Source organism: Parasteatoda tepidariorum, chromosome 1 (genome assembly GCF_982258835.1).
Source record: "Parasteatoda tepidariorum strain Cologne lab strain chromosome 1, Ptep-v5.0, whole genome shotgun sequence".
NCBI classification, from domain to species: domain Eukaryota; kingdom Metazoa; phylum Arthropoda; class Arachnida; order Araneae; family Theridiidae; genus Parasteatoda; species Parasteatoda tepidariorum.
Window position 1 is genome coordinate 52,837,867 of NC_141755.1, and position 27,541 is coordinate 52,865,407.

At 28.2% G+C, this 27,541-nt stretch overlaps 3 protein-coding genes across 6 annotated transcripts; 2 read left to right on the forward strand and 1 right to left on the reverse strand.

The window, feature by feature from the left end:
- Positions 1-4,536: 4,536 nt before the first annotated feature.
- Positions 4,537-10,299, reverse strand: LOC107447464 (HIG1 domain family member 1C). 3 transcript variants are annotated; one of them, XM_016062393.4, is made up of 3 exons: positions 10,084-10,299; positions 8,679-8,797; positions 4,537-5,492 (listed from the first exon to the last, which is right to left on the reverse strand). In XM_016062393.4, the coding sequence occupies exons 2-3, from the start codon at positions 8,788-8,790 to the stop codon at positions 5,305-5,307; spliced, it is 300 nt and encodes a 99-aa protein (XP_015917879.1). In that variant the 5' UTR covers positions 8,791-8,797; positions 10,084-10,299; the 3' UTR covers positions 4,537-5,304. The 3 variants fall into 3 exon arrangements, with proteins under 3 accessions (XP_015917879.1, XP_087020074.1, XP_087020076.1); XM_087163948.1 differs by having other exon boundaries at positions 10,067-10,096; XM_087163950.1 differs by having other exon boundaries at positions 9,930-10,087.
- Positions 10,300-10,411: 112 nt separating this feature from the next.
- LOC107447463 (tetratricopeptide repeat protein 33) lies at positions 10,412-17,018 on the forward strand. Of its 2 annotated transcripts, none has more exons than XM_087163942.1 (5): positions 10,412-10,527; positions 10,726-10,944; positions 12,346-12,427; positions 13,681-13,812; positions 15,152-17,018. In XM_087163942.1, the coding sequence occupies exons 2-5, from the start codon at positions 10,736-10,738 to the stop codon at positions 15,347-15,349; spliced, it is 621 nt and encodes a 206-aa protein (XP_087020068.1). In that variant the 5' UTR covers positions 10,412-10,527; positions 10,726-10,735; the 3' UTR covers positions 15,350-17,018. The 2 variants fall into 2 exon arrangements, with proteins under 2 accessions (XP_087020068.1, XP_042898412.2); XM_043042478.3 differs by lacking the exon at positions 10,412-10,527 and adding an exon at positions 10,533-10,578 and having other exon boundaries at positions 15,152-16,442.
- A 2,768-nt stretch (positions 17,019-19,786) lies between these two features.
- LOC107447457 (uncharacterized) lies at positions 19,787-27,304 on the forward strand. Its single transcript, XM_016062377.4, has 3 exons — positions 19,787-20,034; positions 23,438-23,681; positions 27,162-27,304. Exons 1-3 carry the CDS (start codon positions 20,017-20,019, stop codon positions 27,266-27,268), a joined length of 369 nt encoding a protein of 122 aa, XP_015917863.1. The 5' UTR covers positions 19,787-20,016; the 3' UTR covers positions 27,269-27,304.
- The last annotated feature ends 237 nt before the right edge of the window (positions 27,305-27,541 follow it).

A 27,541-nucleotide genomic window follows, 5' to 3' on the forward strand; every position in this document is an offset into this window, starting at 1 on the left:
TTGCTGCTAGTGGGCACGACAGTATTTACAATTGGCTGAGGCCGGGATAGCCTGCTCGGTAGGGCACTGAGCCCATGTCAGAGAGTTCGTGGGTTCACACCCTGCCGGCTGAAGACTCCCCGTGTAGTTGATGACTAATACACGTTAAGTTCTGTCGAGTCGAAAAGTCCTCCATGTTCCCATAACAAATCAATACCTCTGGGGGTACTGGATTGGAGATCGATCGTTCTCCGATTCAGGTCAAAATTACGATCTGTGGATGAATGAATGAATGGATGTATGAATGGGTCCGCCTTATAAACGGGTGTGACGTACGATGTGGCTAAAGTCGGATTCTTGGCCATAGATGCCGCCACTGAGAAATAAGAAACGCACTCTCCGCCTTAAAATTGCTCGGCTTCGCAAACGCAGGCTTGCTAATGTGGCAAGTGACATTAGAAACAACCACACAACACAATTGGCTGGCATGAGGCAACAACAACAAGTTATAAATGTGAGCCACCTTGCAAAACAGTTTCAAACGAGGTAAAGGACTCACATTTAGCCATCCACTTCTATCTGACTTTGTCCTGCCTCTAGTCTTCCAATAAATCTCCATTGCAGTTCTTCGGATAAATTATGTCTAGAGGTCACTGTTACAAACTAGCCATCTCAAATTCTAATTTTAGAAGCAGAGCGAAATTCGCAGGCTTGTGAGCAAACAAACAATGTAATGCTCATTGCAGAGGTCGTCATTGATGAGTCACTAATTTACATATTGCAATTTCACTTAGCAATTTTTATTTCACAACATTCACATTTTATTGAGATTGGTTTATTTTTGGGAGAGTTATCGCGATTTTTATAATTTTCCTTTAATTTATTATAACCAGTATACTTAATATCCTCTCAAGTTTTAATTTTTAAGCGAGTTTGTAACTTTACATAAATTTTGAATTTTTTCTATGATACAAAAAAAATAAATAATAATAATACCATTTTTAACAAAACAATCAAAATTTATTCTTAAATAAAGTGAATATTTCAAATTTCATAACCTAAAATTTTGCTGATTTTTCATATTTTATTTCACATCATATCTCATTTCCATAAAATAATTTGTGCAAGCCAAATGTTTTGTCTGATAAAAATTTTCATAAAAAGAATAATAGTTATAGATTTAATTTAGGTGTTGTGTTAGTCATCTATTGTATATTTGACACTCTAGAAAAGTGTTTCAAAAGTGTGGTACGCGTACCCCCAGGGGTACGGCAACAGTTTAGAGGGGTTGCGCGTTCTTATGCGAAATATCTTGCAACAAATGAAAATTTTAAAAACAAAGCTAACCATGAAATTACGTATTTTTCTATTGGCTATTTTTTGCAGAGTTAACAGTTAATATTTAGTGGTGTCAACAACTGTGATTTTTAACTTTTGTGCAATTTTTTTTATAGTAGAAAATACTTTCATTTTTTTTGTCAGTGGTACACAGTGTTAAGAAAAATTAAGAAGGGGTACACAAAGCTCATAAGTTTGGGAAACACTGCTCTAGAAGAAGTGAAATTATAATGTCGAACCTTATGATTTTAATTCTTTTTAATTGGATGCTTGTAAGCAATGGGTGTCGAACGTGATTGGCCTCTGACAAATGCCACGATTTACCTACGATGACGTTCCATGCAGACATCTAATTGAATGCCCGCTTTGGTTGGATGCCTAGGGTTGACTCAATCAAATAGTTATTCGTTAAAAAAAATTTATTTTCTAGAAAAAATATTATAATATTTAAAATTTTAGGTTCTTTAGAGGTTAAATGGATGTCCATCTGGCTCTCAGTGCAACAATGCCTACCACTAATTTAGAAAGTATTTCTAAAATTAATTAATAAATTCTTTTTCCTAATGAATTTCATCATTTGGAAATTCAATATTTCTTCATCTTCTAACTTTTATTTTATTACAAACTTTGCTTTGCAGCATATATATAAGATATTAACTGAATAGCTTTAATCGATTTTTAACTTTATTGAGAAACTAATTAGCTTTAATTAAGTATTTTCATTTTATGAAAAAAATCACCAAAGGAATATGAAAAATATTGCTCGATAAAAATTAGTATATTTTTTTGTTATCTATCAAAAGTAACATACTCACACCTTCATCAAAAGTTCATGAAAATAAAATAAATTTTTGATAAGATACATTTTATTATACTTAAATGGACAATTATTTTCTTACCAATAATAATATTAATTTATCAATATACATATGCGAAATCGATATTCAGCTACTAATAGAATGTTAGCAATCAAATTATAATGAAAACATTAAAAAAATCAATATCCTCTTTATAATGCATTTCTAAATCAGTTGCATTTATGTCAGCCTGTATTGTGGTGTCTTAAAAAGGCATGAGATTTTTTCGAAGAAAATTATTCATGTATTATTCATGTAAGTAGACTTTTTTTGGATCTTTTATAATTAATTAAAAAAAAAAACAATGTTAGGAAGAGTGTAATTTCAAAAAAGGAAAATAAAAGCAATATATTACATTGTTCTAACTGATTCTGAAAAATTAAATTTCCGTCCTATCTATGATGAAAATATAATGATTCTAAAGTTATAGAATAGTATTGGAAGTTATTCTAAAATGATTATTCTGATTAATTAGCATGATTTCAAAATTCAAGAAAGCGAAGTGTCAGGAATTTGACTGCTGTCAAATCTTTTAGGTATACAAATTTTTTTATTCCTTAATAATTATATTATTCCATTCATATTCTTTAAAATAAAATAGATGAAAAAGAAACATAAAAATTCAATTTTATTACACTTAGTATCTCAATTTTTAAAAATAGTAATAATTTCAAAAGTAATATAATGAGAAATCGTTTTTATAAAAGTCATGTTTTTAAAACTTGATTTTACCACAATTTTTAAAACGATGTAAAGAATTTTATAATTTCCAATTCAAAATTCTATCGACTATTATTAAATGAAGCAACAAAAATAACTATTTTATAAAAAATTTTTTTACATGGAATTATCATTCTATAAACAAATTTCATGATTCTGTGCAAACATTTTTCAATTCGCTTAAAAGAATTCTCGAAGCATGGTAAAATAAGCAAAAACTTTAACATTAAGGAGTCTAAAATGTGATCACTCCCCTCCCCCCATATTTTGAGAGACAGGAACCCAAATCCGTGGAAAAAAAGGTATGTTTATTAAGAGAAAGTATATTTTTGTACCTGATTTTGTTACTTAAAATAGCATATTTTAAGGTCATCCGCATGAGCCATAAAGAAAATCGGATCGTTAGATCAAAAGTAATATTAGGTGTTTTATTTATTTATTTTTGCGCACTGTACAAAGATGCACTGAATGTATTTGTATTACACATGTGTACAGCGCGAAAAAATTCGGACCACCTTTAGCAACCCACTCAATTTTAAGTTTTGCGTATTTCACCACATCTTGAGGACTTTTTTAATTTCGAAAATTCGCTTATCCAAATATAATTCCATTCAAAAATTACATTATAGTAAATATTTATTTTTTTATTTAATAATAGTCAAAAAAATTTTGAATTGTAAGATATACAGTTTTTTTTACATCTATGCTGCCCAGTGAAAATTAAAATTAGTGATTTTTCAACTAATATTTACATGATAGAAAATGTAATACCCCCAACAGGAAATAGAAGACAAGTTAAATTTAAAGAATCGATTAAGAGAAATCGATTAGAAAGAATAATGCTTATAGCATTAAGATAAAAATTAAAGTAATTTTCAGTATTTATAATTGTTATCTTTAACTTAAATTTATATCCAATTGAAGAATTTATGTCTGACACCTAAGAAAAAAACTTCAAATTAATTATAAATTATATTTTTCACGTTCAGGACTGCCTACAATTCTTTATTTAAATGTCAGTTTCTAAATTCAGTCAAATTTACATTTTCATTACAAAATCAGAGTTTACACAAATCGCAAAAAAAATTTTGCTTCTGTGTGATTTACGCCAGACACCAACAATTTAATTTGAACTTATCATACTAGATTTTATAAAGCAAACTGTTTTTTGATAGATCATGATATACCAAGTATTCAAGATAAAAATTGGATAATTTCCATCTTAACTCATACTTTATGAGAAAGTTTTGCTAAGAATTTCATTTCATTCATATTCATATATACCAATATACCAAGTATTCAAGATAAAAATTGGATAATTTCCATCTTAACTCATACTTTATGAGAAAGTTTTGCTAAGAATTTCATTTCATTCATATTCATGTATACCAATATACCAAGTATTCAAGATAAAAATTGGATAATTTCCATCTTAACTCATACTTTATGAGAAAGTTTTGCTAAGAATTTCATTTCATTCATATTCATGTTATTATTTTTCAAAAGTGACCATGATATATGAGGTTTTCTTTCTTCATACTATTCAAAATTTTTAGGCATTTAATTAATTTTAAACGTAGACATTTTTTTAATAAAACAAACTGTTTTATAAGAGATGTAGGTTGAAAAAATAAAAATAACATTAACAGGAGAAATATATTTTTATTTACTCGAGAAACATTTAAATAATATTTTCAAAATATGTCAAATTAGGTATAACATAACATTTCATAAAAGAGTTAAAAATTCTTTATTTGTAATTTTAAGTACAACTTATAACTTGCAAGCAAAGCTGCATTTTTGATTATCAAAAAAGGAATTTAATATTAACATCTTAAAATAGACATATTTTTTATAAATTATATTGCCAGTTTTAGTTTTAGAAAAATATTTTTGTGCAATAGAAACTGACTTTTCTTTTATTATAGATTTTTGTTTTTACATTTTCTTTAAACTAATGACAAACAACTATTCATCAATCACATAAAAAGCTACATTGCTGTTCCATAATTTATAATTAGTTCACTTTTAAGTAGAACATCAAATTAATACAGTTCAATGGTTTACAAAAACTCAACATCTAAAAAATCCAATGGCACAAATGCAGTTTTCATTGACAAATAGCTATTATAATTTACTAAAAATTCAGAAATAAATGATAAAAATAGTCTAAAAATAAAGCTATTAATGAAAGACTACCATGCAAAAAAATGCATAAAGAATTCAAAATATAACTCTTTTTGGAAATTTATTATTTACACTTGTACCATAAATAAATTAAATACAGCTATTTGATACACCATCTGAATCTGGTCGATGGGAAGGATATACAATTACTTAAGGGATTTTCCTATCATGCAACAATTAAAAACATTAACAACTATGCACATCAAATTTCGAAACGAATTATTTAAGAGTCATCCTTTTTCTTGGTCAGATGATCATAAATAGATTTCATAACTCCAATTGTCAAACAGCCAATTACAGCACCCTGGGCAGTTACTCGCAACTGCATTAAGTAATTAGAGGCAGATAATTTCCCCCTGTTTCGAAAACTGTAAATGCCATATGCAGCAATAACAAAGAAGCCACTCAAACCTACGAAAAAGAATTAAAAAAAACATAAGATTACTGTGTAAGTATCAACAAAACTATGTCTTATTTTATTTTTAGGAACTTACTTCAGTTTTTAATGGTTAAAATGGTCAGCTTTTAATGGTTTAACATGGATGACATTTAACATCCAGAAGGTTTTAAAAATTCAAAAAATATTTTTTCAAATTGCAAAAATTTAATTATGGGCATGACCCACTAAAAATTAAAACAGATTCACAAGCCTCAATTTGGAATACTCTATTAAAGTCCAGGGCGGATCAGTGCCGCTTTTCAACAATATTTTTTTGCCACCCCCCCTCACATTAAAGATAATAAATACGTATGGAGCAAAATAAATTGTATTTATATTTTAAAAATAAGTCAGTCTACAAGTTTAATTTATTCATTTATTTTCAAATAATTTTTTTTTAACATATTAATATTACAGTAAGAAAGCAAAAAGAAACTAACTAAAATATAAATATAGTTACTATATTTTAAAATGGGGAAAATTAAAAAAATATATATGTAAAACTTTTTTCTTTTTTTAAATCATACATTTAAGATTATAATTTGTCCATAGGAGGCAACAAACAATATTATGATTTCTAATTTAATTCAAATTTGACACAATTTTAAACTTAAGATTGAGAGAATTACAAACGAGGAAAATTAAGTCACAATAATATAGTAATAAAAATATAGTAATACAAAAAATTTTAAAATCTGAAATATTTTGAATCATTAAATCAAAGAAATGGCAACATATACCATTTTTTTTAAAAGTCTTTTCACAAGTCTTGTGGGTAAAATTATGAAATTTAAGAATAATTAACTAATGATTTTAATTTAAATTAGAAATATTTTAAATTACAAAAAATAAAAGAAAACTAAATAAATTGAGAACGAAAGATATAATTTAATAATTAATTAAAAAAATCAGAATTAATCTAACAATTTCACATTATTTCATACTAAATAAAAATAATTGAATGCAAAATGCTCTGTTTGAAGTTTGCTGAACGAAACAATATTCTAATTCTATTAAAACATTTGAGATTTTAGACACCAAACGAAAATCTATTTAATAACTACCAATATAATAGACAAAACTATGCAGATTTCACAATGGAATCGTCGCTAATCGAGAAATTATTACTAACTGAAATTTGTGGCATCTTAGAATGGCATATTAAAAAACCAAGATATTAAAATCTATAACAAAAGCTCCGAAAATATCACAAACACATGGATTTATACATTGTTGATTGAAACTGATATTAATTATAGTCTATTAGTTATAGAATAATGATGTTTTGATGATAGTTTGCCTTAAATACTTATTATCCAAGAAAATATATTTTCCAAACTTGCCGAAGTACCAACGATTTTGGATATTGCACTTTCTACTGGAATTATTTTTCTTATTTTAAATAAAAACAATGATTTAAAAAAATTACCAAAATGCATAAGACTAATATTGATTTTTATTATTTTTTCTTTAAGTATTAATAACAAAAAATTGAAAAGTATGCAATAATTCTACAATTCAAAATTTCAATATTTTAGCTAAAGATAAAAACTATTTCTTACATACATACTACATGCAAACACAAGTGGCTAAAAAAATAACAACCCATAAACTTTTAACTCATAGTTGTCAGAAATCGGAACTTTTCTGATGATAGAACCATAATAGATTACTACATACTTAACTTTTGAATTTTTTTATTCGCTTCTCCTGTTTAATGCGTAATAAATCCAATTGCACAATAGTAAATTTAATTAGTTTTTTTTTATTTATATCATTTGGTCTATATTTTTAGATTAATAGGTATTTAAGTAGTGACTCACCAGTCAAATTATTTTTAGATATTAACAGGTGTGATAGCTGAGCCAAACTCAAAAATCCTGAAAATTTCTTGAGTAAAATCATTAATGATTTTACTCAAGAAAGACATTTCAAAAAATTTATGTCATTATAAATTTAAATCATTGATATTTTCAAAACATGAAATTCTAAATGAATTTTATATGTAGCATAATTTAAATGAATAATTATGTATAAGTTCACTTTTATCTGTAATCACATTTATTATTCTACCAGAAAAAATATTTACAAACGAAAAAGATGCTAAGCATAAATTCTATCGCTAATTTTTCGACATAAATGTGATCAATGATTTCTTGAAGCTTTTGGACCTTGGATTTACGGATCGCAGTTAGCCAAAAATCCGTAAATCCGGATTTTTTCCTGAGCACAATCATTTCTGTATTAAGATAATGTGACCAGTGAAATACAAAGTATTCATAAGCATTAGGTTTAAAATACTTTTTCTTACACAATTAGAATAATATACAGTTGTTGCTGCAGCTTTTGCATTATTAAACACTTACATACATTTTTATTTTTTAAAGATAATATTGGAGCAGTTAATGTTTGTTTATAAAGACTACAGCTGAGGGTTTAAATTTACTTCGCTTGCTAAAATTTAGCTTTTAATGAGAGTAAAATGCATTATAAATACATAAGGAATAATTTCTTGTTCTGGAAATAAATTAAAACAATGAAACAATTTGAGTTTTTTATAGAAATAAATTTATAAGACAAAAGTTACTTCAATTTCATTACAAATTATTTAATAAAAATTTTATATTATGTTCTATTCTTACAAAAGAAAAAAATTGTAAGGTGGAAAAAAATGTTCATAAAAGGTAATTATTTCTCACATAACAATAAATAAATAAAAGTACTAAAATTTTTTAATGTTTTCACACAAACCGTTTTAGTTCAGCACTAAATTGGAACATATATTGTTAAATTAAAAATTTTTTCTACAGTCACCAATAGGAATCTATTCACATACAGGAGTTTCTTTCTTTCTTTTTCATATGAGCAAAATGTATATTGCACAAGTGATATGAACAATTCAGATTAAAGTTCAAAACTGCTTTTTATAAAGATAAAGAAAAAAAAGAATTAGTTGACGCTAAACAAAACACAGCTATACTGTACTTAAGGACATGAGTACGATGTTAAACGAAATACTCAGTAAAACAAGGAATAGAACATAATTTAAAATCGAACAAAAAGAAGCACTTCATACATAAGCAGTAGTAGTAGAAGCATAATTTCATTACAATATAATAAAGAATCTGGGAATGATAAATAAAATAAATATACCGTACCAGCTACCATCATTGGACTATCCCTAGTTTTCCTTGAAAGTTTCTGAAGTGTACTTTCTTCTGCAAAATCTATATCAGGCCTTTCAAGTGAAGTCTTTGAGCGATCAGCCATTGTATTTCTAAAAGAATAGTTTAAAAAAATAATAGTTTAAAAAAATAATAAATTAAATATAATAAACAATATCCTGCAAATTCTAAGACAAGGATAAATTTTAGTCACTCAATGTCAGGCCAAATAAAATAAATTTTGGTGTTGATAACACAAAAATTTATTTTATTTATCTCAACACTAAATGACAAAATTTGGTGTTGAGAACACAAGTCATAAAAATATTAATTTTTAGATTTTTGTTTTGAAAATTGATTGAGTAATAGATATATATTTAGAAAAAAAAACATACATAGAAAAATGTTCACAAAAAAGACTAATACACACACATATAAATAGTTACAATTTCGTCCCCACACTTAACTGAATGAAAATTTAAACACTATTACATAGCTAAAAATACTTTTTTCATTGATACTTAAAAAATTGTCTCTCAAATATTACAGATGCTTTATAATAGCTAACTACCTTTAACTTGGAGATAATTTAGACCAAGAATACTGAAATCCTTACCAAATAATATTAATTGCATGGCTCTGAATTACTACATTAAGAGTTCATTACAAAATATTTAAGCATAATTTATTGATTGGTTAATCATAGGGCTTTATATTTAAATGATTAAATATTTATGTTTTTTTTCCTCACATCAATAACTTATAAATTTAATGAAAAAACATAAATTTATGAATTGGATTAAGATAGAACAGGAATTACATCAATTTCTTCTAAAATAAAATTCTTAAGGAACTGAACCAGTTTAAGAAAATTTACAAAAGTAAAATGAAATATAACTATGCAACTAGATATCTTTATTTAGACAATTAGGGATAAAAGGAAAAATATTATAGATATTTCGTTGGAGAAATTATGACACTGCTTATCTTTATAGTAAAATTCCAAATGCAGAATATGTAATGTCTTTAAAACTCTTTCAGTTAAAATTTAATACATATACACCCATACAAATGGATGGTATTCTAAAGATTAGGGAAACACAGTAGAACAAATATTATTATATGTATGATTTATTTCCCGCGTCGGAAGAAATAAGCTTCTCAAGTGTGATTTAAATATTAGTCACTAGGTTGTAACACCTCAAGAATTTAAAAGTGAAATAAAATTTGCCCATATATCTATACCGGCAATGTTCTAAACAATTGTTCTAATGATTCTTAATAAATGTACTAAAATCAAATGAATAAACAGAGAAGAAAAATTAAATATATTTTTTTTATTATAAAAGGAGTTCAAAAGGTACAAAATTAATAAGTTTTACAAATATTTTAATCTCACATGTATTCTTGACCTTCCACACGAAATATTATGTAAAAGCAAAAGAGAAGGAGCAGAAGGGAGAATCGGTGTCCTCCAAAAATTGGAGTAGAAACAAAGTTTAAAAGGTTCGTTCGAAAATGGTTTAAAAAGTATAAGAGTTACAAACAGCGGATTAAACTCAAACGCTGAGAAGATTCAAGGCAGTTGCGCTTGTATCAGTTTTATAGCGCAAAATGATGCAACCATTGCCAGATATTACAAAAAATTTTAATTTCTCAAACTAATTTTAAAATTTGAATTTTATAAAATATTTTTAGCTTTAAAGTTATATCCTAAAGCAAATAGAGCATTGTTATTCATTTATTTTTAGGATTTTTGCAAAGTTTTATAATTTGATTCTCTGGTTTGGCAACTCTACGTTTTATAAACAAACAAGTTTGTGTTTTTTGATCGCTGGCTCATGTGAGTGTTAACATTTTAAATGTTTAAAGCCTTGATTATTATTCAATTAATGTAATATTTTAACAATCATATGTATAGCTGAATATCAAAAAAATGTCTTCACTTTCAGACTGTATTTTTTAATGTGAATTGAATAATGTTTCATGAAAGTTCTTATTAATATGTATTGAACCATGTTTTCATTTACTTATATTCTAGACTGTCGAGTATGACAACATTCAGTTGGAAAAGAAAAATAGGAGAAAACATTTCCAAAGAAACATCTTTGAACTTTTCTGCTGAATCAGAAGTTGAAGTCTCATTTGATGATAAATGGATTAAAAGTCATAAGCGCAGAAAAGTAGATCAAGAGGCAAACCGTAAAGCGAAAGCTGAAACACATAAAAATCAAGGGATTGAGTTAGCCCAACAAAACAAGTAACTGACTTTTAAAATACCCCCTCTTCTTCATGTTAAAAAGCTTATTTTAATGCTATAAACAAGTTAGTTTAAACTTCTTTTTTATTTCCAGCAAAGCAACGATTTATTTTTGAAAACGGATTATAAATTGCTTATAAATTATAGGAAAAATTAAAATATAAATGTGTTTTATATATTTTCAATTTATAAAAATCATTCAAAAATAATGACAATGACGTAAGATAATAATAATAATAAAGTTTAAAATATATAATAAGTATAAATTATGTATATTTTGACTAGTATAAATAATGACAAGTAATGAATCTTATCAAGGAATGAGATTTGCAGCACATACTGTTTAGATTCATATAACTCAACACATAAAATCTTCAAACATTAACTAATTTGTAAAAAAACTGGAGACTGAGCAAAAATTCTATGGCTTGATTCTATTAACTAAGTTTCATAAACATAACTGGTTTCAATTTTGTGAAAAAGAGAATAACATAGAGAAAGATTCTGTAGAAGGCCAATAATGGTGATTTAGAATTTCTATACAAATTGTTTAAATTTTTATTTAAGAAAAAGGAAAATAATTCTCTACATTTTTTAATTTTTCTCTTCTTAAAGAAGTTTTTAGCCTGTTGATTGTTCAAATGAAGGTTACTAATATATGGAATGGAAAAAAAGCTAGAAGTAATCCGAATTTTTAAATATTGTATTAAATTTTTACGGTAAAAATTTATAATATATGTGTGCGATTTACATTACTTCATTAATATTGTTTTTATTATATTGTTCTTTTTTTTAATTAAATCTTTTATCAAGGGTATTAAGCAAAAGAATAGAGTGATTGGAGTAAGTTTTGCTTATGCCTGTTTTTTTTACTGGTCTATTTTTAAAATAACAAAATTTCACTTCTTGAGAATGCAATAAGCTGCTCGTAATAAAAAGATTTATCATTCATTTATTTATTTTGAAATTAAAGTTAAATCCTCCACCTCAGTCCAAATTGATTTCTGACTTTATCCATTTTTCTGTTTTCATTTAATATGCATATTTTCTTTGAAAAAAATTAATAAAATTATTCAATTGTTTTATAATTTTCATTTTATTCAGATCTTGAAACAACTAATTTATATTTATGTTGTGTGTAAATTAAGAAATTTTTTGGTAAGCTTTAGAGTTCAATCTCAAAATAATCTGAATACATTAAAGTATTACTTATTTCCAATATTTTCTTATTGAAGTGCTAAAAATAGCTGGGAGAAAAACTGCCAATGTGCATTATTTATTTGTTTATAAACATATTATCAGGAAAATTAATGTATGTTATAGTGTATTAATTACATGCTAAATATTCTTAGTTGATTTCTTTTTATAAATAATAACCTTTTTTACCCCTTCTCTTTTAAGGTTACAAGAAGCAGTTTCAGAGTTTGACAAAGCTTTAAGCTTGTTACCAAAAAATGAAAAGTTACATGAAATGAAGGCTCAAGTAAAACTTTTTTTCCCTACTTTTGATTTACTTGATTCTTAAATAGCAGACTGATTAATATTTATACTTTTAATTTCAAACATTTTATCTCTAATACAGTTTTATGTAATGTATGGAAAAGTATATAAATCAGCAAAACTATATTTTGATTAGGAGTAAAAATATCTTAATTTATTATTTAAAAATGAAATTAAAAGTGTACATTTTCTTAATAAAATTTACTAAATATTTCTGAGTGTTTTAAAAAGAAGCAATGAAAAAAATATTACATTCCTGCATTCAAGTACTTAAATTATTGCAGTCTACTTTCTTTAATATGATTTTCTACTATTGTGACGCTTTCAACCAGGAAATCTATTCCATAAACATGTGTGCAGGTCGCAGGGTTACCAAAGCAAGGGAACCATCCTGTCTGCAGAAGATCAAAATTATTATGGCATCTCTTCAAATAATTCTCAGGGATATTTCCCAGTCCATAACCAATATCCTATTATGTAGTTCTAGTTTTACATAAATAAAGTACTGCTCTACTACTACCATAAACACACTTCTGGACTCGAATTTTTAGACTGACCTATTTATTCCAATATGTCTGCTATTTATTTATTTCTTTTTTCAAAATAAGAAAGTTGAAAAGTTTTTTTTTCTCAAAATAAAATTCTGTTAATGATATTGAGTTCTACTAATTGGAAAGTGTTCAAAGTAAAGAAACTTTTTAAACCATTATTTCTTTCAATGTTATCCCACATTAAACATCTTATATTCTAATTTAAATAAAATATGAAGAAAAAAAAATTTCCCATGTCAGTTTTCAACTCAAAACAGCTGCTGGAAGTTGAGTAATTATATTATTATTTCTATAAATTAGCAATTTATTTATAAACAAATATAAATGTTGTTAAAACTTTCCAAAGACATCTTAAATTACGCATTCTTGCTTTTATATGTTTTATTGACCAAGAGTAACTTCAAAATTGTGGCAAAATATTAATACATTTATAACTGGTCTGTCAGCATTACTTTTAAAATATTACCATTATGAAATACTATTTAATCTGAAATAATAACAACAAAGTGCATCAATTCTTCACACAATATTTACAATCTTAAGTTTCTTTTATATTTCCATTTTTATATTATTTTATGTTTCTGTATTTTGTAAAAATTTCAGTTTTTTTTTTCGTAACTTGTTTTAAAATATGTATTAGTTTATTAAGAAAAAAATACAATTGTTTTCTTATAAATTTATGCAGGCACTTCTACAACAGAGTCACCCATTTCCTGCAGTGCAATCAGCAGAAAGAGCTGTGAAACTAAACCCTTGTTGGTGGGTTGCATATCAAACCTTAGGTCGTTCTCAATTAGGAATTGGTGATCTCAAAATGGTTTGTAATTTCAGTTTTCAAATTTTTTTTCAATGTTTAACATTTTAAAATAATTTAATTATTTAATGTATAATTTTATTTGCATTTTATCTTATTTTTATTATAAGTTGAAATGTAAGTGTATAAAAGCTTTTACCAAACATATTACTAGTTTTTTAAAAGTAAAAAGAGATTTTTTTATCTTTTCTTGTGACAAACTGATCCTGAAGTCAACAGAATAATTCAATTTATTTGAGTTATTTTGTTAATTTGATATTCTTAAATTTTTTTATAATTTTTTAACTAAGTGAGTGATTGTTTAAATTGGTTCTACTTATTTAAATAGGGCTTATTGGAATATAAAATTATTTGACTTCGTTTGTAAACGTTGGAAGAGTTATCAAGTTAAATTAATTAAAGTGTATAGTAATTACACGTATTAATTGACTTAGACACGTGATTAAAATAAAAGTATAGCATTAGCTAAGCGATATGTATTATTGCTACTTCTTTAGCAAAGCCGTACCAATGCATCATGATGAGTCAATTGATTGATTATGTTGATGAAAAAATTAATTTAAAATAAGTTTTCTAAATTACATTGCTTTGACTTGGTCAAGAAATACTCGTGAGAAATCCTAAAATATAAACAATACTATTTATCTTTTATTATCATCTTAAACTAATATTCATCGTTTCATTTCTTATAAGAAGTTAAAGACTGGATGAGCTGTTCGAAGGAAAATTGACAATGTCAAAAAACGAAACAAACAATTTATCTCACTGCTTATTTATTTAAATTCAAGAAAATAGCAATATGACACAGTTTTGTATAAAATCTGAATCAGCAAAAATTACTATTTTAAATTTAGTACAAATTTATTTAACCTACAAAATGAGCGAGATTTTTATTTTTAAGGAAAATTACAAATAAAATTTGCAGTCTGGGATTAGCAGCATAAGTTTCACATTAACAAATCAATTCTTAATAATTAAATTGCATCAATTAGTAAGTAAATGCTTAACTTTATGTTACCACAAATTAGTAAAATTTAATATTCAAGAAGTAATTACACTCATAATAATTCTCTCAAAAGTTTTTCATTATATTTTAATTAACCCATTATTTCAGTTAATTATATCGTTTACTGAAATTCAGAAAATGAAATTATTTTGTGAATTCCGGTACTGAAGGGTATATACCTTTATTACACTGAGAAAATTATTTCCTATCTATCCTGACCTTGACCTAAACGAGAGGAAGAGGGTTCAAAATTAATTTCGTTATCCTAAAATGGAATTTAAAATGCAAAAATCATACAAGACATTTGAGTGAGTAATTTATTTGTTTTTATTTTAGGCAAAAATAAGCTTTTCTAAAGCGATTCACATAAATCCTACTGAACAAGAACTCTGGGAGGAGGATTTAAAATGGACTCTTGAATTAATTGAAAAAGAGAGTAAATTAAATATTGAGAAGGAGGAAGAAGTAACTGAGGATTCGTCTAATCTTATATTCGATGAAGAGGGATTTATTGTATCCGAGAATCCAACATAATTCATGATTTTATTTATAAATTGACTCATTATTTGGTCTGTTTATCATTCAAAAAAGTGTTATCAAACATTCTAGTTAAACTAAACAACAGTGTCATAAGAAGCTGTGAGAGCAATATCTAATAGTTTAAACTCATAATTTATAAAAAAAAAAGGTCTGTTAATTGCTGAGAACTAATTGAACTAGTAAATTGCTGGGAACAAATTGAATTCATATATTGCTTGGAATAAGTTAAACTAGTATACTGCTGAGAACTTGTTCAATTGAACTCCAAAGTAGAAACAGTTAGAGACAGCTCTCTTCTTTAACTGTATTACATGCTTCTTGTGACTGTATAGTTTCAGTTACCATTTAATTGTGTTTTGATAATACTTTTAGTTGAATTCATTAACCAGTTTAAATGTTTATAAATTGGTTATTTCTACTTAGTCATTAATGTAAGTAATTTTATTTTATTTATGTTTATTATTATGTAAAAAAAATTATTTGCTTTATTCACAAAAAAACTTTTTAAACGTTTTGTTTTTAGATCAGTAAGTTGAAGTAAATTGTTCCTGAAATATTGTATAAAAAATGTTTCTATATTGTTATTACTGTTCTGAAATAGGTATTTCTTTTCTTTTTTTTTTTGTGCTTCATTATATTTAAATGAATATTTTACTACAAATAGTTCGTAAATCAATTTGGCATAAAAAAAATTATTTCCAATGTCAAGGAAATACAAAAGGAAAAACAACAATGCTAACAAGGTAGAAAAGTACAATGAAGTAGAATATAAATTTTGACCAAAGTCATTGCCTTACTAGAAGTTCTCTTGTTTTCTAATATAGTGCCATCTCAGAATCTCCATGGAGCCATGAGCAATAACGGAGGTGAGATCGATTCCTTTGCTTTGCCAAATTACAAAGGGGTTGTTTGGATGGTTAAAAATCCTATTACAATCAAGATATTCTCCTATAGAGTATGAACCATCAAAAGACGAAATTTTGCAACAACTTCGCGACATGGAAAGTTGAGAATAGACCTTTGGCATGAAATTAAAAACAAAAAATTACAATGAACTAACTTCTTCAGTGGTAGACAGACATGGGTTAGAACAGACATGGGTAATGCATGTTACCAAAATATATTATTAATATAATATGTGAACAAATAACATCTGTAATATATATTATAATACATGTGTTACAATAATATGTTATTAATATATTAGTATAATTTTTAAGCATATAAATAATTTTGATTTATCGATTTTTTTTGTGTGAAGTAAAGTTTGTGTGTGATAAATTTTTAAAAATGAACTTTGAATATTGCTTGCAAAAATTAAGTGTTCCTAGTTCTACTCAGGCAAACCAAAAATTAGTTGGGTTGAGTCTTAAAATAAATTTGAATTTATTATTATTATTTTTTTTACTAAATTTTTCTATTGTGATGTACAGATAGAATTTAGTCTATTTTATTATCCAACATCTTTAGAAACTTCTGAGATCCATTTTAAAAAAGTTCAACTAAATTTTCTTTGTTTTAAATGTTTTTATCATTCTTTCCATTTTTTTTCTCTTTAATATTGTTTAACTCAGAAATCTGCATATACATCTGATTGTTGTATATAATGTAAAATTACTGTATCGCCATATTATAAATAAATGTAAATAATTTGTTTTTTGTCATATTTATTAATGATTTAAAGATACAATTTTTTATAAGCATTTTTTTGACTAACAGAATGAAATTTAAAAAAAAAAAAAAACTATACAAATATGCCTGCATAATTTATATGTTAACTTTATTATAGTTAACTATACATTATAAATGAATTTTGTTATCAAACATAATTTATTTATATGTACAATAAAGACAGCGATTACTTCAATAATGTTTACATTAGTGGATATTTTATATGGTTGTCATCTTTATTTCTATAACACAAGAATTATTTTATTTATTTTAATGTTTATTATAATTTAATCATCCAGAGGCAGAGCCTGTAACTGCACTTTTGAGGGAAGAAATCTCTTTCACACTGATTACAAAATATTCTTTTTTTTATTTTCCTCTATATTTTTTTTGCGATATTGTTATTATCTTAAAAATTCAGGAGCTGCGTACTAAAAATAACATACTCCTGAGTTGAGTCTTAAAATAAAATTTTAAGAGGAAAACTTAAGACTAGGGAGCATTCTATTGGAATAAAATTTTGTGGGTGACAAGGCCCTTATTTCTTGCATAGTGTACATGGTATATTTATGTTCAAAACAGTAATTTGATACATTTATTAAACAGTAAAGGCTACTACTACAGCTTACATGATTTAGTGCATCTAACAGTGGTTAAACACTTAATCGTGCACTCTCTCTGTCTCTATATAACTCTGAGGAATTAAACTAATAATAGTATAAAAATCAATAATTCTGTTCCATGGCAGAACCGATGAAATGGCCTTGCTTGGAAATTTCTTTTACCACAGCGGTTTAATATCATTCATGTAATTTATTATGAAATGTATTCAAGGTAAGGCAATATTCATAATCTAATGTCAAACCTGAGACACTTGATAACAAATAACCAGTTTTAATTTCCACTAAGAAGCATTTAAGAAAAATACTGCAAGTTCAAATCTATATACACAGGTGTTCAAGAATTATCAGATCTTGTCTGATTAACTCCAGAAATAACTGGAAATTTTTTTATGAAATTTGGTATGGACATAGGTTGATTATACAATTAAATGACCACGAAATATATATAACGCATATGTATAAGCGTGCATAACACTCGTCGAAATCAGAAGATAACAAAGGCAACAGAAACAAACGAAAAAAATGGTTGCTTTCTTTTACAAATATTCAGCTTTAATTCATGCTCGAAATATGACAGATTAAATGTTCCAAGGTCAACTGCGCAGACTCGTACAGAGCGCTGTTCTCAGACTTGAGACGGGTGACAACGAGCAAATACAAGGAGTTTATCTGGTCAATAAATTTTTTGAAGTTTGGAAGGAAAGGCCAGTCAGACCCCCAGACCTGAACTATAAGAGAGCGTGTTAGGAGCACTTAGAAAACTGCGAGTTTCAGTCGCCCTCCTCAAAGTGTCTCTAAAAGGATCTTTAAAGTTCAGGTCTGGAGATTTGGTTGGACGTTCCATCAGATTAAAAACTCTCTTTTTTTTAAAAAAAAAAAGAATCATTGAGTAGGAAAGCTTTATGTAGTCGTGTCGTCTTTTTAAATTGAATGAATGCCAACTGGACCCCCTGAAAAGGGGAACGTAGGATCTTATAATTTTTATTGATTTAATCAGCGTTGGTGACTGAATGTAATCAATAAAAAGCTTCCTGAAACCAAAAGAAATATTAAAAAACTTTCAGTATATCCCTCTGCTTATAATATGTTTATGAGCCGAAGAAGCTTGATATTCTAGGAAATTTTATTGTTGTGATTTATGTTAAACTTTACGCGTAATTTTACTATTCATAAAAGTTTTCTTTAATTTATAAATTCTAAGATGTCGTGAGCTACAAACAAATTTGAGAAAATTTATTTCCCTACATAAATAAATTGTAAGGTTTGTAATTAAATGTAAAGCTTATAATATTTATCGCTTATAAGATATTCTGAAATAAGATTTTCTTTAAATTTCTTCAAATCGTTTTCGAGTAACGGTAAACATGCACAGTATAAAATTTAGGTTTTCTAACTAAGCATCGTTTTCTTCGGACACTTAATTTCTGAAATTAAATTTTAAATTACGTATAACAGTTAAAATTAGTACAAGGGACAAATTGATAGCTATTTTTTATAGCAAAAAATGATTAAAAACATTATTTTAAATTTAAAGCTAATAATTTTTATCTCTTATAACATATTCAAAAATAAGATTTTCCTTAAGTGCTTTTCGAGTTATGGTAAAGATGCATAGTACTTTACCATAACTCGAAACTTAACTTAAATTTTCTGCTGGATAACTTAATTCTTAACTTAAATAACTTAATTCTTAGCGTAAATCTTAAATAACGTGAATTTTCTACTGGACAATTTATACTAAGAAATGTAATAAATCGCAAGTGACCAGTTAAAAATTGTAATAGCAGCAGTAACTTGTGATTGGAAATTCTATTTTGTATTACTGTTATACAAGTAAGCTAATGAACAAATATTTAATTAATCATGTGAATTTGCGAAGCCCATTTTTTCGATTCATAAAATTTGAGGAATTTAAATGCAAATTTATTTGGAAAAGAATTTGCGTTTCCTTATCTTTTAAATACGCCAGGTAACTAAGTTCCGCTACGTGAACGTGATTTTTAGACATTTCTTTGTTTTTACCTTGAATATCCATTATTTACGAGTCCTATTAAGACTCATCAAATATAGAAATGATTGTAACTTCAAAACGTTTATTTCATTTCGGTATAAACAATGACAAGAAACTCAGTGTTTTACCAACAATTCGAAACAATGACACTTAATTGGTTCAAAATAAAATACCAATAGCATGCTTATATAAAAATGTGGGGAATATAAATTTTGTTCCGTACGTTTTGAAAGATATAAACATATCAGACTGTAGCTATACTGATTTTGCCAAGCAACAAGCATATCGCTTATATAACATGGCACTTTAGCCTTTCCTATAACTACTATGAGTAAGGATTTTGGAGCAGCATAGTTATGGGAGCACAAGGACAGGTAAACTTTCTCTACTTCATTTTTTTTTTTATTATTTGCCCATTAAGTTTTTACCCCATTAAGTTTTAAGTTCCTATGTTCTATTTGTGCAACATTTCCTTTTTTCTTTTAAACAAGATAGATTTCAGACTCTAATGTTTATTTGTGAAACAAATTCCTCTTTTTTTTATCAAGTAAGATTTCAGACACCAATGTTCGATTTGTGAAACATATTATTATTATTTTTTATTTTTTTTACTAAGAAAGTTTTCAGGCTCCAATGTTCGATTTGTGAACCAAATTTCTCTTTTTTTTTATCAAGAAAGATTTCTGACTCCAATATTCCATTTGTGAAACATTTTCCTTTTGTTCATTAAGAAAGATTTCAGTCTTCAATTTTTATTTGTGAACCAAATTCCTCGTTTTTTTTTATCAAGAAGAATTTCTGACTCCAATATTCCATTTGTGAAACATTTTCCTTTTGTTCATCAAGAAAGATTTCAGTCTTCAATTTTTATTTCTGAACCAAATTCCTCGTTTTTTTTTTTTTTATCAAGAAGAATTTCTTACTCCAATATTCCATTTGTGAAACATTTTCCTTTTTTTCATTAAGAAAGATTTCAGTCTTCAATTTTTATTTGTGAACCAAATTCCTCGTTTTTTTATCAAGAAGGATTTCTGACTCTAATATTCCATTTGTGAAACATTTTCCTTTTGTTCATTAAGAAAGATTTCAGTCTTCAATTTTTATTTGCGAACCAAATTTCTCGTTTTTTTTATCAAGAAGGATTTCTGACTCCAATATTCCATTTGTGAAACATTTTTCTTTTGTTCATTAAGAAAGATTTCAGTCTTCAATTTTTATTTGTGAACCAAATTCCTCGTTTTTTTTTTATCAAGAAGGATTTCTGACTCCAATATAGCATTTGTGAAACATTTTCCTTTTGTTCATTAAGAAAGATTTCAGTCTTCAATTTTTATTTGTGAACCAAATTCCTCGTTTTTTTTATCAAGATGGATTTCTGATTCCAATATTCCATTTGTGAAACATTTTCCTTTTGTTAATTAAGAAAGATTTCAGTCTTCAATTTTTATTTGTGAACCAAATTCCTCGTTTTTTTTTTTTTTTTTTTTTATCAAGAAGGATTTCTGACTAGAATATTCCATTTGTGAAACATTTTCCTTTTGTTCATTAAGAAAGATTTCAGTCCTCAATTTTTATTTGTGAACCAAATACCTCGCTTTTTATCAAGAAAGATTTCAGACATCAATGTTAACTTTCCAATGCAGACTCCAATGCAAACAGACTCAAATGCAATTCAAACTTTTTAGATCAAAACGCTTTTGTTGCTACAGCTAAGAAAATTATTTTTTAACTTCCGTACAAGTTGGCAGCTATGTGTATGCATAACTGCCACTTCTTCTGGGAGATTTTATGTTTATATTTAAAATGATAGTGAAACTTTGGCTTATTAATTTCATTCTAGGATTTGTAATTTAATTAAGAATGATTTGGATTACCATTACGCATGTATAAATCAATTTTCTATATAATCGCGTGATAATCTTCGACTGATTAAGCCTGGGCAGGGCAAAATGTAAAAATGCATTGTCTGCAATTGATTTTTTCCAATTACATTTCATAATCACTTCGGAAAACCAATTTTGGAATGAGCAATGTGACAAGCATGTGTATGTATTAATGTTTTAATAAATTAGATTTTAAAGAACTTGGGTTATCTGTAAATGTAAATTAAATAGACTCATAAATAAAATGTCAAGCAGGACAAACGTTTACAAACAGAATATTTTAGAAGTTTTGCATATGCAAAGTAGACTCACGCTACCGAGTGTTTGGTGGATCGGCGAAACCCTTTTGCTTGGCATATGTTCTTATTTCCGACCTGAATAAATTCGATTGTAATTTTTCTTGTGTTAATAGTGGCAGCTATTGGTAGATAAAATGCCCACCTTATGTTGTACTCCGCAGCCTTGTAAATTTTGAACCCAATCCAGAAGACAAGGGAACTCTTGGATACTCTTGGTACTGGGAGAAATTTGCCTTCGTGGAAGTCTTTTTGGGGGAAATAACCCACATTTGCTTTACATGGAGAGGAAAACCTCCCACTGTTAGCCTTACAGCAAGGGAATTCTAACCCATGATCCGTCTATCACTGAGGATATTTTATGTCTGCACTGTGGTCAGTGCAAGCCGGATGCGGAATTCGTATCAACCAACCATAACTGGGATTCGAACCCGGTTCACCTCATTGGAAGGCGAACGCTCCCTCCCCTGAGCCATCACAGCTCGGTGCCGGTTAATTGTTATGGTGTTACTGCGTATGTTAATTTCAGAATTAATAAGTTATGGTGAATGTACAGGGACCATGTCACTTAACACAAAATGACGTAATGTATAATGATGAGCAAAACAAGGTTGTAGCTCACCCAGAAAAGGGAAGAAAAAAAAATTGGCCGTGAAATTATTTCCTGTCAATTTTGTTTATGAAAGAAAGAAAGTATCTGTGACTGTCACAACTTACTAACACCTATACACCTGATTATGTATTATGGTTTATTAATATATACCGAATTATTTCCTAATCGGAAAAAGTAAGTAGTGTAGTTGGCTCATAATTAAGAATAGTAAAAGAATAGTTAAAGATATGATAGTTCATAAATGGTAGACATTTCAGCTGTCTTAAAAAATCATTGTCTGTTGTATGAGATTATTAAAAATGTATGTTAACCACGGATACCATTTCTCTTTCTGAAAACATGCTTGAAATACAAAAAATGTCTACTAGTTCCTTCTCTTTATCTAGTAAGTTGCAGATTTGGCATTCGAATAGTACCAAAAAAATTATTACATATTACTCAGCAATTTGGCTATCACAATTCACGAAGAGCTGGAGGCAATTTAACGATAATCTACATTTTCACATTTTTGTTCTTACCAGTGTTATTGATGGAAAATACCACGATTCCCATGTAGACAATGATGCATCTACATAGTGTGCTGTTTACTTGTTCAAATCTCAAGGAAACAATACTGAGAAACAGCTTGATGTAAAAAGCGCACTTTCGAAAAATATTTCACTTAGTGCCCGAGGCCCTTTACATGTTTTACGTTGTTTTAGGTATAATGGTAACTAAAATTATTTCAAATCTAATAAATAAAAATGCAAATTATAAAACATACATTTTAAGTTATCTTTAAATAAAAGACGAAAAGAAAAATCTTATGAGGGAAACAATAACTATGCAATGCATCAGTACAATTATATTACAATGACCATATTTTAGAAAGTTTCATAAATATGCAAAGAATCTTTGTAGTTAGTTTGCATTTGTTGGGCCTGCACAACTTTTCATTAACGAGTACATATTAAAAATAACCCTTAATATATATATTCTTTTATAGATGTTCATATGCTTTGTTTTGATATCTCTGATCATCAACGCAGAATGTACAACTAATATTTTGATGGCGGTCATGAAACTATTACAAGCGCACCCACAAACTAGCATGCCCATGAACAATACATGCAAGCCCAATTGCTGCAGTGCTATGAAATGTCCAACAAAAATGAAATGCATGCCACATCAGAAAATGAAACCAAACGCAGGATCGTGCGGCTGTTGTCCCAAGTGCATGACACAGCTAAGTAAGCAAGCTTTTATCTACTATATAAGATTAAATTAACGGCGGTATTTGCACAAGGGCAAATATATATATATATATATATATATATATATATATATATATATATATATATATATATATATATATATATATATATATATATATATATATATATATATATATATATATATATATATATATATATATATATATATATATATATATATATATATATATATATATATATATATATATATATATGTAATAATAATAATAATACAAAAGTTATAAATACTTTTGTATTAATAAAAGCATTAAAACTCTGTCGTTTTCATAAAATATAATCCTCTTAGAACAATCCCTGACGTCTGTAAGCTACTTGAACATAGTTGCAGACCAGGTTTGCCCATTCATGGCAACAGTTTTTCCCGCGGGGAATTGTGTTTACCAACAGGATAATGCACCATGTCATAAGGGTCGGATTGGCATGGATTGGTTCAAGGAACATTCCAGTGACTTTCAAGTCATGTCTTGGCCTCCAAATTCACCTGACCTTAATCCAATAGAGCATTTGTGGTTCTACTTGGAAAACCAAATTGGTTCTGCCACGGTACCCCCTCGCAATGTGAGGGAATTGCAGGACCAGTTGGTGAGCGCTTGGTACCAAATACCTCAGACTACCTATCAGCACCTTGTGCGATCAATGCCACAGCGGGTGCTAGCAGTTTTGAGAGCTAAAGGTGGTCCTACATGTTAATAGCAGGTTGGTCATAATGTAAAGGCACTTCGGTGTATATATATACATATGTTGAGATATGTGATGTATGTTAAGTTATAAGCATGTTATATTAAATTAGGTGTATGTACAATTCAGAAATGATTGTAGCAACTCCTTCAACACAAGCTCTCTACCAGGCATATAATTAATCTTAATGGTAATATTTACAGGACAGGCATTGAATAACCCTTTATATTAGACTGCATGTTTAGCCGTGTCATCATTTTATGTCTTTGATTCATGTCAGATCCAAGCAATAAGTACCAACCCACCAGGGCTGATACTGAGCAACCAGAACAATTATAAGTTTAAGCCTGAATATGCAATGCTCTGTTTAAGACTGAAATTTTCTACAGTTACTTGAAGTGAGAAAGGATAGCCTGGTTGGTCGGGCGTTCGATTCATATTCGTGAGAACGGGAGTTCGAATCCAGCCGGCCGAAGAATCCTCGTGTGATGAAAATGATGTCTGGTGCATGTTAAATCTGTCGGGGTCAGAAAGTCCTTTAAGTTTCTATAACAAATCAATGACTTTACGTAGTTTTCTTCTCCGTGTAACGCAAATACGGGTTAGTTCCAGCAAAAAGTCCTCCACGAAGGCAAATTTCTCTCAATACTTGAGCCAAAAGTCTCCTCTTCTTCTGGATTGGGTTCAAAAATTACAAGGATACGGAATCGAACATTGGTAGTCGAGGGATAGAAAACTCGCATTCTAATGATGTGAACCGGGCTCGAATCCCGGTGATTGCTAGTCAATATGAATTCCGCATCCGGGTCTCACCAACCACAGTGCTGACGCAAAATATCCTTAGTGGTAGACGGATGATGAGTTAGAGTACCGTCACGTTAGAATACCATGGAAGGTTTTAGCGATTTTCTGCTCCATGTAACGCAAATGCGAAAGATTTCTATCAAAGAATCCTCCACGAAGACACATTTCTTCCAATGTTTGATCCAGGGGTTCCCTTAAGGGATCTTAGTTCTAGGACACAATCTTAATGGCACGCTTTCAAATATGCTAATTAATAAGCACAGACAACAATTTCAATTACGAAATCTAACACAAAAACGCACTTCTCTAAATAAACATAACTTTTTTTCTGCGGATTCGGATTTCTAACCTCAAAAATATAAGGGGTAACCGCAATCTGGGAAATATGGTTTCAAGAATTTGTTCAAGAAAACGCTGTAAAGTTTTGACCAGTTAATGTTAATTTCCCTTTTTGCGTATTTCAATATATCTCAAGAGCTTTTTAAGAGAGTTGAAAAGTTTTTGCACAAAATTGTAAAATTCGTTTATCCAAAGACAATGCAATGTAAAAAATAACGTAATAGTAAATATTTATTATTTTATACTAAGTTAGTAAGAATAGAAATAATAAGTAAGAATTGTTTGCATAATTTTGCAGAATATAGTTTTACATGACAAAATAATAAATTAGAGCAAAATCGGTCGAATTGTTCCTGAGAAATCTAATTTTAAAAATCTGATTTTTTTGAAATTCAATTTCTCAGGAATTTCCCGCACTGTTAAGAGACCGCTCTCCTGAAAAAAACTATTGGGACCATATTTCCCAGATTGGCGATACCTCCTATATTTTGGGGGTCAGACATCCAAATCTGTCGAAAAAAAAGGTATGTTTATTCAGAGAAAGAACGTTTATGAGTCTGATTTCATAACTTAAAATATCATCTGGACTTATTGATTAGCATATTTGAGGTCAAACCCACGAGCCATTAAGATTGAGTCTTAGAATGTGAAGATCCGATCATTAGATCAAAAGTTATTCCGGTTGGTCCTTTTTTTCTTTTTTTTTTTTTTTTTTTTTGCTTACTGTACATTTATAGTCGTAAACTCAAAATCAGTTCGGCTGTTTAACGATTTTTATAAAATTATTTCAAGTAAAACCAAGGGGACTCAAAGGATAGAACTATCGCCTCCCAATAAGGTGACCTATGTTCGAATCTCAGCGGTGGCTGGTTGAGGCGAATTCTTCTCCCGGCTCTCACAGACCACAGTGGTAGACGGATTACGGGTTAAAATCTCTTCACCATCTGGATAACAGTTAGAGGTTTTCGTGGTTTTTCCTCTCCATGTAACACAAATGAGGGTTAAACCACAAGAAAAGTCCTCAACAAAGGCTAGTTTGTCTCAATGCCTGATCCAGGAGTGATCTTGTCTTCTGGGTTGGATTCAAAACTACAATGTTACGGAGCTGATAATTGTTAGTCGTAAACTAATAATTGGGTGGGCTGTTCAAAGCCAGTTATAAATATAATAAAATAGGGCCACCATAGAGACGTGGTGACTCATGGGATAGAGCGTTCGCCTCCCAAGGCTGTAATTCAGGTTCAAACCCCAGAGTTGGTTAGTCGATACGAATTCCGTACCCAGCTTACTTTGACCACAGTGCTGACAAAAAATATCTCCAATAGTAGATGGATCATGGATTAGAGATTTTCGTAGTTTTCCTCTACATGTAACTTAAATTCGGGTTAGCTCCTCCAAAAAGTTCTCTATGAAAGCAAATTTCGTCCATTGCTTGATCCAGGAGTTTCCTTTTGTCTTCTGGATTGGGTTTAAAATTACAAGGCTACGGAGTTGAACATTGGCAGTCGTAAACTGAAAATTTCGTCTGTTATATAAAATAAAAACTGTTATATAAAAAAAAATTATAAAATTATTTGAAGTGGTAGTTAACTATTTATATTTTTCGATTTTCAGGTCAAGGATCACCATGTCATCCAAAACCAAAACATCCTATGCCGAAGATGCCGTCTTCAGAGTGTGGTTGTGGAATGCAATGCAAAGGGGGCAAGTGCTGTAAATAAGTGTATGAAACGAAATAAATATTTTTTTAGCCGGAATGTAAAATATTTTTTTTTTTATTTACAGTTTATTTTAATACCTCGTTGTTGATTTTTTCCTTATATATATATATATATATATATATATATATATATATATATATATATATATATATATATATATATATATATATATATATATATATATATATATATACAGTCAACCCCGCTATAGTGAACTCCCGGATATAGTGAACCAAAAAAGTGAGGAAGTTGGATATAGTAAACTTTTTTCTA

Excerpts from the sequence above, each read along its gene's own strand:
- LOC107447464 (XM_016062393.4), bottom strand. The coding sequence starts at position 8,790 with ATGGCTGATCGCTCAAAGACTTCACTTGAAAGGCCTGATATAGATTTT. Across the intron at positions 5,493-8,678 it reads TAGTCCAATGATGGTAGCTG|GTTTGAGTGGCTTCTTTGTT; the intron begins GTACGGTATATT and ends TCTTTTTCGTAG.
- LOC107447463 (XM_043042478.3), top strand. The coding sequence starts at position 10,547 with ATGTTTAAAGCCTTGATTATTATTCAATTAAT. Across the intron at positions 10,945-12,345 it reads GAGTTAGCCCAACAAAACAA|GTTACAAGAAGCAGTTTCAG; the intron begins GTAACTGACTTT and ends TTCTCTTTTAAG. Across the intron at positions 12,428-13,680 it reads TACATGAAATGAAGGCTCAA|GCACTTCTACAACAGAGTCA; the intron begins GTAAAACTTTTT and ends AAATTTATGCAG.
- LOC107447457 (XM_016062377.4), top strand. Across the intron at positions 23,682-27,161 it reads CAAGTGCATGACACAGCTAA|GTCAAGGATCACCATGTCAT; the intron begins GTAAGCAAGCTT and ends TTCGATTTTCAG.